The following is an 18,640-nucleotide window of genomic DNA, read 5'->3' as shown; positions in this document are numbered from 1 at the left end:
AGAAAACAAAACAAGTTCAAAGAAGGAAGGAAAAAGATATATATGAATTTAGAAGTATGGAAACTGTTAAGTCACAGAAGAAAAATTAAGAATGGAAAGTGAAAGTGGCAGTTGCTCAGTCATGTTCGACTCTTTGTGACCCCATGGACTAGAGCCTGCCAGGCTCCACTGTCATGGACCCAAGCCCAGCAGACTCCTCTGTCCATGAATTCTTTAAGCAAGAATACTGAAATGGGTTGCCATGCTCTTCTCCAGGGGATCTTTCCAACCCAGGGATTGAACCCAGGTCTCCTGCACTGCAGGCAGATTCTTTACATTCTGAGCTACCAGGGAAGCCCAAGAGTGCAATTTTATACTAAATAATTAAAATCCTAACCACTGTTCATAAAACTATTAATTACGAAGAATTTATATAAAATATAATCAGAACTAGGTGATATTTCTTCAGGTGTTTCGTCAAAAGTATCTGACTACCATCTCTATGAACAGTGACAACTGAAGTAACCTAGGATACAGGGAAGTCTTAGAAGTTCAGAAGAAGATTTCATTGTTACCTCTTTTTGTGCAATGCCCATTCTATCCCTCCAGTGCATTAAGACAAGATCCACTTTTTCTTTGGCAAATTTTTCAACTTCTTTAGCAGCTTTTCCAGCTAGTCTTTGCCACTCTGGAACTTTATTAAATTTTCCATACTGATCCTATTAAATAATGTTGAATTCGATTACAGTCCTATATTTGTGAATTTATTTTAAAAATATAATTAGAGTGAGTCACACCATTTTACACGATTAAACAAATAGTCAGAAAAACAAACAAACCAACTAAACAGTGGAAAAACAAAGTGAACATTTCCACAACATATTATATATTTTGTCCAAGGAAGCTTAACTTTTCTATTTTTCAAGATGAATACTTTTAGAGGGATAGCAAGATATTAAGTGGGAGATGGGTGCAGACAGAGAAATGAGGTGAAGAAAGGAAACAAACACATTCAAATTGTTATTATATGACATCATTACAACAGCATATCTTGAAAGGCGTTAAGTAATTTTCTCAAAGATAGCCAACAGTAATAATTAAGACTGCTTTGTAAAGGAAAAAAGCCGTACCTAGATTAATTTTTTCAGTGTTAGCCTCTTTCACCATTTATCAATTATATATTATGTGTTTTTACTTTATACATTTGAAACAAATTTTTAAAAAATCCATTATTTAATGTGCCTATATGCTGAGTTAGAGGAAAAAATACAAGATTATTACTATTCATAAAATTAGATTCTGGTGATAATTGCTTAATTCTAAAGATTATAGAACTGTACACTAAAAATAGGTAAAATTTTGGGGATGTAAATTTTACTTCAATCAAGTTGTGAACGGTAATTACTTAAAGGAACACTACTATTTAAGAGTGTTTCACAAAAGAGTACTCTTTTCATACTGAAAAAACACTTAGGACAAGGATATTTACCATTGCTATTTTCACATTATCTCTAACATGCATCCTATCAGTATCCTTCTCAGGAACTGGATCGGAGCTGTCCAAATATGCCAGCAAGCCTGGGGGCTAAAAACAACAAGAAAAAACAAGATATACAATCCATTTTCAAAACAACTGCACACACAAAATCTAGCCTTCAAACACCAAATAATTTAACACGATAATTTAGCTGGAAAGGGCGAATTTAATTCAGACGATCATTGTATCTACTACTGTGGGCAAGAATCCCTTAGAAGCAATGGAGTAGCCCTAACAGTCAACAAAAGCGTTTGAAATGCAGTACTTGGGTGCAATCTCAAAAACAACAGAATAATCTCTGTTCGTTTCCAAGGCAAACCATTCAATACCACAGTTATCCAAGTATATGCCCCAACCACTAATGCCGAAAAGGCTGAACGGTTCTATGAAGACTTACAAGACCTTCTAGACTTAACACCAAAAAAAACCAAGCAGGGCAAAGGCTATAGAGTTTGCCAAGAGAATGCACGGGTCATAGCAAACACCCTCTTCCAACAATACAGAGACGACTCTACACATGGACATCACCAGATGGTCAATACCAAAATCAGATTGATTATATTCTTTGCAGCCAAGATGGAGAAGCTCTATACAGTCAGCAAAACAAGACCAGGAGCTGACTGTGGCTCAGATGAATTCCCTATTGCAAAATTCAGACTTAAATTGAAGTAGGGAAAACTACTAGACCACTCAGATTTGACCTAAATCAAATCTCTTATGATTATACAGTGGAAGTGACAAATAGATTCAACGGATCAGATTTGACAGAGTGCCTGAAGAACTATGGATGGAGGTTCGTGACACTGTACAGGCGGCAGTGATCAAAACCATCCCCAAGAAAAAGAAATGCGAAAAGGCAAAATGGTTGTCTGAGGAGGCCTCACAAATAGCTGAGAAAATAAGCAAAGGTAAAGGCAAAGGAGAAAAGGAAAGATACACCCATCTGAATGCAGAGTTCCAAAGAATAGCAAGAAGAGATAAGAAAGCCTTCCTCAGTGATCAATGCAAGAAATAGAGGAAAACAACAGAATGGGTAAGACTAGAGAGCTCTTCAAAAAAATAAGAGATACCAAGGGAACATTTCATGCAAAGATGGGCACAATAAAGGACAGAAATGGTATGGACCTAACAGCAAAAGAAGATACTAAAAAGAGGTGGCAAGAAGATACAAAAGAACTATATAAAAAGTGTCTTCATGACCCATATAATTATGATGGTGTGACACTCACCTAGAGCCAGACATCCTGGAGTGTGAAGTCAAGTGGGCCTCAGGAAGCTTTACTACAAACAAAGCTAGTGGAGGTGATGGAATTCCAGTTGAGCTATTTCAGATCCTAAAAGATGATGCTGCGAAAGTGCTGCACTCAATATGCCAGCAAATTTGGAAAACTCAGCTGTGGCCACAGGACTGGAAAAGGTCAGTTTTCATTCCAATCCCAAAGAAAGACAATGCCAAAGAAAGTTCAAACTACCATACAATTGCCCTCATTTCACACACTAGTAAAGTAATGCTCAAAATTCTCCAAGCCAGGCTTCAACAGTACATAAACTGTGAACTTCCAGATGTTCAAGCTTGATTTACAAAAAGCAGAGGAACCAGAGATCAAATTGCTAACATCTGATGGATCATCAGAAAAAATAAGGGAGTTCCAGAAAAACATCTACTTCTGCTTTATTGACTATGCCAAAGTCTTTTGACTGTGAGGATCACAACAAACTGTGGAAAATTCTATAAGAGATGGGAATACCAGACCACCTCATCTGCCCCCTGAGAAATCTGTATGCAGGTCAAGAAGCAATAGCTAGAACCGGACAGGAACAACAGACTGGTTCCAAATTGGGAAAGGAGTATATCAAGGCTGTATATTGTCACCTGCTTATTAAACTTATATGCAGAGTACATCATGCAAAACATGTCAGGCTGGGTGAAGTACAAGCTGGAATCAGATTGCCAGGAGAAATATCAATAACCTCAGATACGCAGATGACACCACCCTTATGGCAGAAAGGGCAGAAGAACTAAAGAGTCTCTCGATGAAAGTGAAAAAAGAAAGTGAAAAAGTTGGCTTAAAACTCAACTTTCAGAAAACTAAGATCATGGCATCCAGTCCCATCACTTCATGGCAAATAGATGGGGAAAAAGTGGAAAACAGTGACAGACTTTATTTCCTTGGGCTTCAAAATTACTGTGGATGATGACTGCAGCCATGAAATTAAGACGCCGGCTCCTTGGAAGAAAAGTTATGACCAACCTAGACAGCATTAAAAAGCAGAGACATTATTTTGCCAACAAAGGTCCATCTAGTCAGAGCTATATTTTTTCCAGTAGTCATGTATGGATGTGAGAGTTGGACTATAAAGAAAGCTGAGCACCGAAGAATTGATGTGTTTGAACTGTGGTCTTGGAGAAGACTCTTGAGAGTCCCTTGGACTGCAAGGAGATCCAACCAGTCAATCCTAAAGGAAATCAGTCCTGAATATTCATTGGAAGGACTGATGCTAAAGCTGAAACTCCAATACTTCGGCCATCTGATGCGAAGAACTGACTCACTGGAAAAGACCCTGATGCTGGGAAAGTTTGAAGGCAGCAGAAGGGGATGACAGAGGATGAGATGGTTGGAAGGCATCACCTTCCGGATGGACATGAGTTTAAGCAAGCTTTGGGAGTTGGTGACGGAGAGGAAATCCTGGCGTGTCTCAGTTCATGGGGTCACAAAGAGATGGACACGTCTTATCAACTGAACTGAATTGATGATTTAGCTATTGAGGATAACACTTATTATATGATAACTCCTTCGATTAGTATCTTTTATATTAAAAACAAACAGACAAACTAAAAAAAAAAAGAAACCACCCCAACCCTTAACCGTATAAATAACTTATCAATGTAATTTTATTGGGTAGGAACATATATTCAACTGACTTACCAAAATGCGTTTCAACAAGTTTGTTGCAGTTGCATTATCAGCTGTCCAGAGTCCAACTAAATGTCTACTTAGCTGTCTGAAAAAAGCAGACGTTGAGAAAGGTTTGCTGCTTTATCTCAGCTAGAACAAAAAGGAATTTTTAAGAACAACATATCAAGTAAGAAATAAGACTACAGTTAAAAAAAAAATTGTACCTACTCAATTCTCTGTAATAACCTACATGGGAAAATAATCTAAAAAAGAGGGGATGTATATATATAACTGAGTCATTCTGCTGTACATGTGGATCTAACACAACAGCCTAAATCAACTATACTCCAATAAAAATTAAGGAAAAAATCATTCTGATGTTAAATACTAAAAATTAATATTTTAACTTGAGATGTATAGTTAGTAATTCAAATACTACTAACATTTTAATATTTTCTTCAAATTAAAATGCTTCCTTGATGAACTCACCAATTTTGAATAGAGCTGAACATGAAGAGGTAAGTTCTTACCACATATTTTTAAAGACAGGGGAACAATCAGACTTGATAATATAATTAGTTTGAATTACAAGTCCTGCTATAGTGATCACATTATTCTGGAATTCTTTGGAATTCTGAACATGAGCAAAAGTCAACTATATTCTAATATATACTTCTTGGCAAGGTTAGAGATAGAAAATATTTTCAATTTTGAAGTCTGAACAAAGACTTAAAAAGCACTTTTGAGCTAAAAGAATATTTTGATTCAAAGTGTGAATCTAAGATTCACGTTGAATCTAGGACTTAGTCATTTATTAATCTTAATCCCCATGATGATATCTGTTACCCAGACTGGAAGCTTCTCATAACAGGGAATACATTTTATTCACCACAGACCCTTCTATGCTTTGGTAGGGATTCAACTGCCATTTGCAATAAGAATGAGGATGAATCCTGTGAGGGGAATGACCAAATAACCACTTAGGGGCATTTATGTTACACTACCAGAAGAAAGCAGTTTAATAAGAAAACCCAAACTGTGCTTTGTTCTGACACCAAAAAAACAAAAATCACTACTAAAACTGTTCACTGTATGTCTTCTCTGGAAGCCTATTAACATATTGAAGTAATAACACATAATTTCCTTCACTGGCATTTGCTAAGTATCGTATCAATGATTCCTAAAAAGATTTTAATTAGAGATAAGAGGTAACATTTTATAGCAGCAATTTATAAAAGATAAAGCAACGCAAATGATAAATAGTATTTCTATTATAATTTGACAGTTTTTCAATATTGTTACTGATCACAGTGGGGAATGCAACTGATTAAACTGATTAATAAAAAAGAAAACAAACAGGAAAGGGCTAACATGGGGGTTTAATGGAATAAGATATTAAATAGTCTCTACTATGTAATATCTTAGCAAATACATAAGGCAGTACATCAAGGAAATAACCTTCTTTTTATATCTTTTTGTTTTCACAGGCAACACTGAACACTACTTCTATGGCTAGTATTTTCAAGTAAGGGATGCAGATAGCTTCTCATAATAGTAAAAACAGAAAACTACTGGCAGAGCAGCATACTACAGTAGCCAATAACCAAACATAGGTGATAAATAAATGAAATTTATATTTCTATAATAAAGTAAGCATAAGTCATCAATTTACACTATTATTTTAAAAAGCCAAAAAGAACATGATTAAAATATTACATCAGGAATTATAAAGAAAAATGAAAAGAGCTGGAATTCATATGGCAGGGAGTAAACAGATTTGTGTGTTTCCTCTTATTTGAAGGATTTTTGTAAAAAAAGATGATTTGCCTAAGGGAAAATTGTTTAACTGCAAGAGATTTAGGATAGGCTTGATTAGGTAAGGCTGGCTAGATACTGAAGTTTTCTTTATTCTTAGAGTACCTACAGACCAAAGTTATTTAAAAATCACTAGATGGGTTAGCTACATACAAGATAGCCAGGAAGAAATATATGGAGAAAAGCCTTGGGGACATGTGGTTCTAGTTCCATAAGCTACAAAGCACTCTTTTCCATGTTCCAGTCCCATGACTATGCGGTGTAGAGCTTGATGAGCAGAGAGTGGGGGGAAAAAAGCAGCTTTATTTTTTTCCTCCCCAGTTATGCAGGGACGGGGACAATGATCTTTGGGTACAATCTTTCCATAAGGAAAGGACAAGAACTAGGTGAATCAAAAGAAAATGCAACATTTGTATAATCCAAACACTCTGTTTTATGTAATATCTAAACCCCTTCTCTAAACAAGTTAACTGATAGCAAATTAAATTTAACCTACCTATTTGTAAGCATCCTTTGATCTGAGCTTATGGTAAACATCGCAGTATGCAAGTGTCGAGGTAAGGCACCTTCACTTAGGGCAAGCTCCTGCATTTTTGTAGCAATTTCTTTGTCACCTTCCTTTGGAAAAAGGGTAAGATGATCCCTAAAGCAACAATCTAAAGCAAGCTATTTTAATTTTGTTAATCTTACATCTCTAGATAAAATAATTATTCAGTATACAATGCAATAAAAATTAAATATGCAACTCCAATTATCCAAAAATAACATAGGTGAATAATAGTATAAGTCATTTAGAAATATTATTTGCCTTTGGAATAAGGTTTTAATGTTCCAAGATATAGTTACTTCATGAATTATACATTGCTTAACTTTAAAATTAGGTTAATTCCTTGAGTATATATCAGCCAATAAAGGGGAGAGGTGACTTACAGAAATCAGCAATTCCTACCAAAGGCATCTGCAAACCTGCTTGCTCTTGTTGGTAAAGATATATTCACTTTTATGGTGAATACAACTCTTTATTTTTTTTAAAAAAGAATGATGCGATGTGAGGTAGTTCTTTCTATTCTGATTTCACTCTGCTTATTTAGACTTACTTTTACAAAAGGGTAGGATAGATAGGACTACTAACCAAAGATAAACAAAGCTATGAATTCAAGCACTGTGATATTTATGATGTGTGAAAAAGTAAAAATACAATGCTACTGAAAAAAAGTACAAGTATATAGTATAACTGAAGATTCAGAAGTATACAAATGTACATGCAGTATGAATATGTACATATATCGTTTGATACAAATGTAGTATGTATTTAAATATACATACTATGTATACAAATATACATAGTATGTATATGTACATATATAATTTTGAACATGGTCTGAGAGGAAATTCACCAGAAAACTAACAGCTCTTGTCTCCTATTATCTTAGAGGTAAACATTTAATTTCCCAACATGAGTGTAAGGTGATGAAGGTGATTTATTTGTTCCTTGTGTTTTTTCTGAAAAACCCAATACTTTAAACTTAAAAAGATCATACACTGCTTTCACAATCAGAAAATAGCAACTTAAGATACCTGCCAGGATCTTGTTGTGAATTAAAAAAGCCTTCCTTACACAGACACTGCTCTAATAACTGGCTAGGAATCTGACACCTGTGGCTTGTACTGAAGTCAAAATGGCCTTTGGTTATATCTGGCACTCATTAAAAATCTCTGAATGAATGGTAATATATTAATGGATCAAATCCAGGAAGACTCTTTGGCATGGTCTCATGGTCCTAACTGTCCTTGGCGACTTCAGGCTCTGTAAGTGAGAGATGTTGGCACTTACTTTGGAAGCTAAAATTAAGCATAGAACCCATTAGCTAAAGGGGACAATTCACTTTTATTTCACGTATACACTAAAAATTCAAATAAACTTTGATGTTCCAACCAATCTAAGTCTATATACAATTTTCAATAGCTGTTTAAGAGTATACTAATACTGTGCTTATTATTTAGCTACTTGTTATATTTATGAACTATAATGGCAGAGTTTTTTGACAAAAGGAACACTCTTACATTTTATCCAATTATGACAACAAAAGTACATAAAAATTCAAAAGCCATTAGACTGATACTGTAAACATCTAGCATGTAAGTTCATATTCATAGCCACAATCTCATCTTCTAAAAAATATCTATCTATCTATCTATACAAAGTTGCTCAGCTGTATCTGACTCTTTGCGACCCCAAGGATTGCAGCCTGCCAGGTTCCTCTATCCATGGAATTCTCCAGGTAAGAATACTGGAGTGGGTAGCCATTCCCTTCTCCAGGCGATCTTCCCAATTGAGGGATCGAGCCTAGATCACCCACAGGGCAGGTGGCTTCTTCACCATCTGAGCCACCAGGGAAGCCCAAGTAAACTGGAGTGGGTAGCCTGTCCCTTCTCCAGGGGATTTTCCCAACCCAGGAATCAAACTGGGGTCTCCTACATTGCAAGCGGATTCTTTTTACCACCTGAGCTACCAGGTGAGCCCCAGAAAAAACATATAAAGCTAAAGCAACTATCCTGGAGAAGCAAGAGCTCACGTCCAACAATATCATGTCCTGATCTCTGGGGTTTAAATACATATGCAGGTTAGCATAAGGAACTTTTTGTTACAATATTTATTTAATACTACTTGGCTATAAACTAACTCCATTAACATATTTCCATACAGACTTAGTACCTGAATGAAGTTTCAATACCATCACCACTACCATCCCCAAAAGAGAGGAAGAGAGAAAGAATGCTAACTTTTCTTTTAAAATAAAACAAATAATGGAGGACCAGAAAAATTCATTTGCTCTAAATCTACTTACTTAAGAACTTTAAATTCTTAGTTTATTATTGAAGGATTGTTGTTGCAACTAGTTTAAAAGTAATATAAAGACTTAAAATTACTTTTCTTATCCAGAAATGCTGCATATTTCCCATAAAAGACCGAAAGTAACTTTGTCAGCCCAAGTTAAAATAGCCAATCAACATTCAAGTAAGTTGAACTTTCAAAATTGTTTTCTCACCTCTATTATTGCCTTCATAACCAATCCAGCTCCCTTTATAATTGCCATGGAAGGATGCTTTAAAACAGGGAGAAAAAAGTATCACAGGATAAAAGAGCTTTATTCCAACATATTTAGGGGTTACTCTTAAGAGGGATACACAGTTTTATGCAAGGTATTAAGCCATAAAATTGAAAGTGAAACCCTTTCACCCTTTTAAGCCATAAAATTAGTAAAAAGCTACTAGTCAGTTCAGAGTTTGGTTTAAAAATTTTAGCTATTCTTACAATATAGCTTTACAGATACAGAAAACAGAGTTTACAGAAGTAGAAGCAGCTAGCACTAATGTGAATAATTATATATATTCTACTTATTAGAATGATAAATATCAAATAATTATGATATTAAAATAGCAGAAATAGACATTTATAAATATAAATATCATATACACAAATGTACATAATAAACATGATGGCATTATATGAAATAAATATTTTCAATTGCCAATGAATGGCCCTGCTAAAGCTCACCTTAAAATTTGGAAATTTATAAAGAAAAGAGAATTTTGAGTTGACCACAGGAAAAAAATCAGTTTTTCACTACTTTTAAGATGGAAAAGAAGGGCAACAGAATCAAATATTGATCAAAAGCCATCAATAGAGTTCTACGTGAAATACCAAGAAATCAGTGAAATATTCTAATACGATAACATACTAGGCTATATTCATTTAGATTACCACAGAAGCACACATATATTATTTTAAAAACAAACTGACCGAAAAGTGGTTCTCTCGGATTAGTTGTTACCTGATGAAAGTGTAAGCTCTCACCTGAAAGAGTTTAAAGAGTGTTCTTCCATTGGATGCTACCATCTCCAAGAGCATATCAAACTGCTGCCCTTCTGTTGTCTCACTATATGGAGCACACAGGGCAAAAGTAAGGAAGTCCAAGAGTGAACTAATAACTAGGGCACCAGTCCCATGATCCTGAAACAAAGCAACATATTACCTTGGCTTAGCACAGAGAGCTTCACTTAAAACACAGCTAATAATGGGGATTTTCTGTTATCCTATTATCTTAGAGGTAAACATTTAATTTCCCAACATGAGTTTTAAAGTGCTCTCAACATAAGTACTACTTGAAGCAGTACTTGTTTTACTAATGTAGTATATCCAGTGCTTATCTCAAAAAGAAAAGTTAAAATTCAGTCAGATTTCAAGAGACTAACCAAGACTCCTCAAACATGTATAACTAATGTTAATGTATATTTGTATAAAAGGCAATCTTGGATAACACCTGCAAAGCTCTGGCAATCTGTTCATATTCCTTTTAGGTGTTACAGACTGCCCATCTCCAAAACTGTTAACCAATGATTGAGGAATAAAGATTTTATTAGCCTTTTTTAAAGCAAATTATTTCATAATGACATTTTATTCGCTTTAAAGCGAACAGAAAAGCAAAAATCTGGGACATAACTAAAAAGTTAAAGGCTTTGCAATTTATCCTTTCCTAAATAATTAAATAGTCTTAAGACACTATTTTATAGTAATAAAATAAGTAAGTGAGCAAGCTGAACTGTAACCAATACTGAAATGAGAGCCACAATTTAAAACAAAACAGAATAAAAACTGTCCATGTTGTACTTCCAGAACATCTTCAATCTGTATGGTATCACTCATTAAGACAAACTTAACTTTAACTCACCACATGGGAATTAAATTTCTCCAGTAAGTTTTCCAGAAACTTCTTTGAAGAGAGAAGAGAAGCTTTGTTTAGCTGTTCTTGTCTTAAATCATAGTCATCATGCATGGGCTATCGATTAAAAACAGTGATAAATTCATAAGCAGTTGCATCACATAAAAGTTATTTATAAAGAGTACTCACTGAACACTGAAAGAGCTAAAAACCACATCCTTTAAATTTAAGGCAAAAAGGAAACTTGTGATAAGATGAGCCGGCAGAAGTGATGACTTCTCCTGGGTCTGATGAGACTGTGGATAATCTGCCTAACAAGTAAGGGTAGACAGTACTGCACAGGGTACTTTTGAGAGAATAAGTCATAGATCTCCCTCTTAAAAAGCAAATAACACCCATTCTGCCTCCCCCAATTTTATAATATAAATTTGAAATGATAAACTTAGCATTTTAAAGTAAGTATTAAAATTAGCAGCAAATACTTCCTTGTCTCAAGATGATTCTCTTTTGACAATTGGAATAAACTAAGAGCATAAAAAGGATTCCAGCAAGACAGTTAGGAGTAAAGATCAAATTCTAATTCTGCTACTGACTACAGCCAACCTTAGACAGTTACATTATTTTAACTCTCTCAGTTTCATTTTCCTCAGCTATAAAGATGGAATAAAAATACTAATCTTATTGGACTATTATGAAGCTCAAATAAGATAATTCATGCAAAATTATTTCATGTTACTATTATGTTTTGTTCTAGTTTTTCCACTAATTCTTTTTTTTTCATTTATTTTTATTAGTTGGAGGCTAATTACTTTACAATATTGTAGTGGGTTTTGTCATACATTGACATGAATCAGCCATGGATTTACATGTATTCCCCATCCCGATCCCCCCTCCCACCTCCACTAATTCTTTTTAAAATTATTTATGCATTTTTGTCTGTTCTGGGCTTTTCATTGTTGTGCACAGGCTTTCTCTAGTTGTAGCAAGTGGGGGGCTACTTTCTACTTGTGGTACACAGGCTTCTCATCATGGTGGCTTCTCTTGTTGTGGAGCACTGGCTTGAGGGAGCATGGACTTCCGTAGTTGTGGCTTGCAGGCTCCAGAGAGTGTGGGGTTCAGTAACTGTAGAGCACAGACTTGGCTGCCCTGTGGCAGCTAAGTAGAATCTTCCCTTACCAAGGATTGAATTGGGTCCACTGCACTGGCAAGTGAATTCTTAACCACTAGATCACCAGGGAAGTCCTTCACTAATTCTGTAATGGAATTACTTTTAATAAAGGTAATAAAATCCACTTTGGGGAATAAATGCAAGGTTTTATACAAGTGATTTTATACAAGGTTTTATACAAGGGCTTCCCTGCTGGCTCAGACAGTAAAGAATCTGCCTGTGATGCAGGAGGACTGGGTTCATCTTCTGGGTTGGGAAGATCCCCTGAAGGAGGAAATGGCTACCCACCCCAGTATTCTTGCCTGGAGAATCCCATGGACAGCAGAGCCTGATGGACTACAGTCCATGGGGTCGCAGAGAGCCAGACACAACAGAGCAACTAACACATTCAAGTGATTACTTATGCTTAATATATACCACTAAGTCTGCCTAAAATACTTACTATAAGGAATGTATACTCTACACAAAATTGAAATAAACCAAAAATGTCAAAGTTTTACAGCTTTCTCCCTATAACAACTGTCGGCAAATTAGAGTTTTACCTCTCAAACAGCTTTCAAATGTGCCTTCTTTAGTCCATCCTACTTCAGCATTTCGTTTCTTACATGATAATTTGCTCTCCGTGCCTCTAACTTGACCTCTCATCTATACTTCACATACCATCCATGACTTTTCTAAAATTCCAGAACTGACATGTTACCACTCTTCTGTTGAAAAAATCAGTTTTCTTTACTATAAAGCATACAAAACTAGCTTCCTTGATACAAAAGGCTTTTTATGATGGTCTCTGCACACATCTCTAGCTGTACTCCTAAACCTGTGTGCCCCCATTCATACGTTATGATCCAGTCATATTCAATTATTTTTCGCTCCCCAAATAAACTTTTGCATACGCTAATTATTCTTCCTTAGGAAAGTCTTCTCACAACTAGAAAATATCTACCTGCCCTTTAAGATTCAGATCAAGTGTAACATATTCCATAAAGACTAACCTAGAACTCTTTATCTTCTCATCACAAAACCAGAATCAAGTGCTGCTTTTTAGGGATCCCATGGCCCCTACTATGTATACAATTATATACACATGCCTACCTTACTAGACTGCCAGCAATTTCAGGGAAGGAATTTGTCTTAACATCTTGGTATTTCTTTTTGTAATCAGCACAGTGCCTAGTTTATAGGCTGTGCTAAACAAATGTTTATTTGAATAAGTAAATGACTATAAGAGCAAGTTAGGAAATATAGAAACATTGAATTTAGTGGAAACAATAAAATCTAGGTTTGTGGAAATTTAAATCATCAGTCACTTAGAATCAGTTTCCTTGAGAAAAAACCAGTACTTACACACATGAGGGCACAGAGCATGTCAACAGCTGCATGGATTACTCCATTGTTGCTCCTCTTGAGTGCTTTTACTACCTTCACTCCAAGACGCTCCCGAAACCTCATGGAACAAAACAGCAGCATATAGTAGCAACACCAGAGCATCATTCTATTATTTTATTATAAAAATATAACATAGTAAGCTATTTTAAGTTTCTACTACATTACTACAGCAATTACATATTCTGAATCCCATATCTAGAACATAACAGTCTTCATAATTTTTTTCCTTTGGCGGGGGGGTTGAAGGTTGATTAAAGCTACAAGACTTGAATCTGAACTTCCCATTCAAATTCACTAAAACAAGAGTCAGTAATATCATGGGTGAATGTATAAGTAAGAGTCAGCAATATCATTTCCATTCATTCATCTTGCTTTTTTATATCTCATGAATAGAAACTATTATATTACCATATTAAAAAGTAACAAGTTTAATCAGATATAAAGAGGTAAATTTGTTGATTATTTGCTATTTTGAGTTTTTCAAATTCTCATAAAAAAAAAAAAAAAATTAAGGCAACTTACTTTGGAAGCTGAGTAAAAGCTAGAAAACCAGCTTTGGAAGCCACAAGCCTCCTCACAGCCTGGAACTGACTTTCAAGTTCTGCATTTGAAGCAACAACATCCCCTTCTTGGGACAATAATGCCGTTATGGCATTATTGATCAGTTTTTCTTTGTTTTCTGAGAAGAGACCCTAGGTGAGGAAGAGTATTTCAAAAAAGTTTCTACACCAAAAATTAATGACAATGAACAAATTATGATACAATTTATCTTACATCCTGCGTCACTGCATGCAGAACTCCACTATATGAAATGTTAGCGTTGAACCTGAATACAGCATCTGCAAAGTTTCCATCTGTAAGGAAATGAATGATTCAAAACGATTTAGAGGTCTGCACTGTTATTTCTTATTTATTGTTAAGTAGATGGATGGAAATGAAATTATAGTTAAATCAATACTTACTTGGAGGTGTAGCCAAGAATCTGAGATGAAGGCTCTCTACCTCCTCATCGACAGGCATGCTGAGTAACCCCCATCGCTGACCTTTATGAGTTGATGTCATTTTCACACAAACATCTCTGTTACCAGAGGCTCTTACTCCATCCAGCAAACTTGCTAATAAGGAATCTCTAAGCAAAGTTAAAAATAAAAAGGTTTTAGGATTGATAATCTAGGGAGATTTTCATTTAGAAAGTAGCATAGGCCCTTTAGAAGGTAACCTGCTCAGGGGGGCACCCTGGGTACAAGGGAAGTCCTGAAGAGAAGTGGCAGGAGAGAACCTGACATTCCAATACTAGTCCTTCACTTTCCTGTTTGATATCATGTACAAGCTACTAAAGGAATGAATTGTTAACATTTTCCTCTTGTTTTCTAATTTTAAGATTATCTTTAACAGTTTTACTGAGAGATAACTTACAAATCACAAAAGTCATTCAATTAAAATGTAGAGTCTGGTAATGTTTCATAGATTTACACAATTGTACAATAATTACCAGAATCCAGTTTTTATACATTTCCATCACCCCAAAAAGTTTCCTTGTGCCCATTTGCAAAAAACTCCCTAACCCCAGGAAACCATTTATCTGCTTCTTTCTCTACAGTTTTACTTATTCAAGAAACTTCATCAAGAGACTAAAAAGACAAGCCACAAGTTGGGAGTAAATATTTACAAAAGACGTATCTGATAAATGACCATTACCCAAAATACACTAAGAACTCTTAAAATTCAACAATAAAAAGAATAACCCAATAAAAAAACAATCCTGCAGCCTGGGTGGGAGGAGGGTGTGGGGGAGAATGGATACATGTATATGTATGGCTGAGTCCCTTTGCTGTCCACCTGAAACTGTCACAACTTTGTTAACTGGCTATACCCCAAAACAAAATTAAAGTGGAAAAAAAAAAACGATCCAAAGTCCTTTATGACGCTTTACATCATATGACATCAGGAAAATGCTAACTAAAACAAGGTACCACAACATTAGTGTTAGAATGGCCAAATCTGAAATGCTGACACCACCAAACGCTGATAAGGATGTGGAGCGACAGGAACTCTCATTCACTGCTGGTTGGAATGCACAATGGTAGAGCCACTTTAGGAATACAGTTTGGCAGTTTCTTACATCTTATAAAACTCAACAAACTCTTACCATATGCTCCAGTGACTATCTTCCTTTGTAGTCACCTAAAGGAGTTTAAAACACACCCACACAAAACCTGTATACAGGTTCAGCTGTTTTACCATGTGGTGTTTGCTGCACTGAGTGTATTTTTATCAAAGGAACTGGCTACCATTATTCAAACATTTAAGAATGAAAGTGAAAGGTATTATTTTTAAATACTTAAAAAGTGTAAGTTTCAGAAACATACTTTATTTTCCATCCTTTGATATAATACCAAGTAACCATTTTTATACTCTTAGAAACTTGAAAACTAAATGAAGGATATTTTAAATATGCAACAAAATAAAGTTGTCTTTTTCTTCATCATAATTTTAAAGTTCTAGATAAAATTTATCTTTGTTTTTCCTCTTTGATGAAGCACTTTGCCTTGCACATACTAAGATCTCAAAAACCAGATGAATTAAAAAAAAATACCTCTCTGTTGAGGAGTATTTCCGTATTTGGCCTTTTATAAATTCAATGGTAAAAAGCTGTGGATTTTCTGAGTCACAAACCAATGCAAACACCTAAGGAACACAAGAAACAAGTTCCATGAAAGATGTTAATTTTATGGTATTCCATTAGAAAACTACACATCATTTAGTTGACAAAAGTCAATGTTTAAAAACGTAACTTATTTATAATATCAGAATTTAAGAGCTGCTTAAAAGTCTCATTCAAGTTTTCATATAATAATAAAGTTTTCATTATATAGTTGAAAAACAAATATTGCAATATTCATTGTTCTAAGATCAATAAATACAATGAAAAATTAAATATAGATTGTTTCCTATTCTTTAGGCATAAAAAATATTAAAACAGAAAGAAAATGATTCTAATATATCAACAGAAAGAATCTCATTTAAACTATTAACTGAAACTTACTTCTCCTAAGGGCTTCAATGTTGCAATATTATAGGTTGCTGGATCACGTTCTACTAAACATGTTTCTGTAAGCGCTAGAATTCTTTTTACAGGTTCCTTCAAACAAAATCGACATATATTAAAAAATTATTGAAAAAAATGTCAAAATCAGATGAACAAATTTTCACTTTTAACATATGAGCTTACCGAATGTCTAGGTGATATCTTCTGGACTATAAACTCTGCTAAAGATGTGATGGATTCATCAGTGCTGTATTTGCCAAATCGAAGATTCAAATATTGCTCAAATTCTAAAGGTTCTTTTCTGATCCGCAATGAAATACCTATATAGTTGCCAGCATGATCTATTGCACTTTTGATAATTTCTTCTCTTTGCTCTGATGCAAATAAATGCTGCATAAATTTTGAAATTTAAAATGTTAGGGTTGAAATAATTAAAGTATGACCATAGTGAATCAACTCATAGGAAAGTGCCTGAAAGAGAAATTCTAGGAGAAAAAAAGGTAGATCTTATCAGAAGTAAATAAGCAGTATGTTGTGGCTGATTGTTAAATTAAAATCAAAGTCTGAAATATAAAGCCTTGAAAATAATCACTGAAAGGAAACTATCTCATAAATTCTCGGAGTCTGGTTCTCATCCCTGTGTGGAAAATACCACTCTGGGGCTCCAAAAGAGGCCCCAGGAAACCCAGCCAAGTCCAATGGAGGTGCTGGGTACTATGGTGGACAGAATTCCAGTTTCAACTAAGGTAGCTCTGACTTGATCTGTTTTTATACAATGGGCTTTCTTGCAAGATTATCTTAAAAAATGCTTAAATGCTCACCAAGTCACTGGCCTATGAATATGACAAACCAATCTCCAGAGTGTATTAAGGATAAGGTATGGCTACTTGCATGTGGTACCTGGAGGCCAAAAATGCCGTGAAGGGCAGGATAGGAGAATCCCACAAGAAAGACCTGTCCTGCCCAGAATGCCATGAACTACCCTGTTGAGAAACATTGGATCAGATCATGTTTTAAAACCTGATTTCATTTCCAACAGCTTATCTCAGTCACTATGGATGCAGAAGGTATCAGTTTCTTGAATGAATCTGTCATGGTCTCATACCTGTAGTGAATTGACTTATTTTAGCTAGTGTTTTTTAAAAGGCAGATAGTATGCTCAGCCTCCTGCAACTCAAATGGTGGTCCAAGGACCAGTAAAGTCAGCACCACCTGTGAGCCTGTTAGATGTATAGCATCTCAGTTCCAACCTCAATCCTATGGAATCAAAATCTGAGACTGAACAAGATGCCCCAGCTGATCTGTATGCACCTTCAACTCTGAGGCACGCTGCCACATACAATACTATGAATAAAAGTGTTCCCAAACTTGCCTGAATGTTCAGCTCCATTCTGGAGTTTTAAAAATTGCCATTGCTAGGCCTCCCATTATATTAATTGAATCAGTATCTTCAGAAAATGAGCCAAAGGCACAGTGGGCTTAAAAAAACTCTCTAGGTGATTACAATGTGAAGCCAAGTTATACCCATGGATCTATACATTAAGGTTACCAAGTTTGATGTCACCTGTCATTTAATAAAAGTAGCATATGTGAAAAAAATTAAATTAAAACTGCTTGATGCCAACAAGCAATAAAACATGTTGGTAATTGAGGACTGTCACAATTCTTATCTTTAATGTTTACCTTATGCATTGGAAGACCTGATGAATTAATGTGATTCTGTTAAGATCTGTGAAGCCCATATTACTATAATTAGATATGTTTTCCACCAAGACGTTAATCATTATAAACTTCTACCACCCAGGGAAGAGACAAACCTTTGGGCAGGACTATGACAGGAGGTTTTAGGCTGCTTCAGGGTATGAAAAGGAACTAATTTTCTCTTGGATCATTCATCTTTTGGGTCTAGACTCAGCAATAACAAAATGTCCATAGGCACATTCCTAGATGAGGGACACTAGGATGGTACCCACCATCTGGGTAGAGTGAGAATGGGACAAGGCCTATAACTCTGAAGAAGCTAACATGTTTTGTAAATCAGATCGTTCACCCCATCCATCATTCTCTTTTCTTTTTGCTACACTT

At 35.3% G+C, this 18,640-nt stretch overlaps 1 protein-coding gene across 2 annotated transcripts in view; it reads right to left on the bottom strand.

Moving 5' to 3' along the window:
- The window catches only part of DNAJC13 (DnaJ heat shock protein family (Hsp40) member C13), a 153,312-nt gene that overhangs the window by 79,176 nt on the left and 55,496 nt on the right, over nucleotides 1-18,640 (bottom strand). For both annotated transcript variants that reach the window (XR_006335233.1, XM_043873864.1), the window contains exons 7-20: nucleotides 16,739-16,945; nucleotides 16,553-16,648; nucleotides 16,103-16,194; nucleotides 14,469-14,635; nucleotides 14,281-14,360; nucleotides 14,029-14,198; nucleotides 13,465-13,564; nucleotides 10,962-11,069; nucleotides 10,088-10,243; nucleotides 9,279-9,335; nucleotides 6,725-6,846; nucleotides 4,444-4,519; nucleotides 1,469-1,564; nucleotides 555-698 (exon numbers count right to left, since the gene is read on the bottom strand). Coding sequence is in view for 1 of the 2 variants with exons in the window: in XM_043873864.1 (XP_043729799.1) it covers nucleotides 555-698; nucleotides 1,469-1,564; nucleotides 4,444-4,519; nucleotides 6,725-6,846; nucleotides 9,279-9,335; nucleotides 10,088-10,243; nucleotides 10,962-11,069; nucleotides 13,465-13,564; nucleotides 14,029-14,198; nucleotides 14,281-14,360; nucleotides 14,469-14,635; nucleotides 16,103-16,194; nucleotides 16,553-16,648; nucleotides 16,739-16,945 (1,671 nt within the window). In the remaining variant the exon portion in view is untranslated. The remainder of the gene's footprint in view (nucleotides 1-554; nucleotides 699-1,468; nucleotides 1,565-4,443; nucleotides 4,520-6,724; nucleotides 6,847-9,278; nucleotides 9,336-10,087; nucleotides 10,244-10,961; nucleotides 11,070-13,464; nucleotides 13,565-14,028; nucleotides 14,199-14,280; nucleotides 14,361-14,468; nucleotides 14,636-16,102; nucleotides 16,195-16,552; nucleotides 16,649-16,738; nucleotides 16,946-18,640) is intronic.

The sequence above is a fragment of the Cervus elaphus genome, chromosome 19 (assembly GCF_910594005.1).
Source record: "Cervus elaphus chromosome 19, mCerEla1.1, whole genome shotgun sequence".
NCBI classification, from domain to species: Eukaryota; Metazoa; Chordata; class Mammalia; order Artiodactyla; family Cervidae; genus Cervus; species Cervus elaphus.
This window is presented reverse-complemented; position numbering and strand designations above follow the sequence as displayed.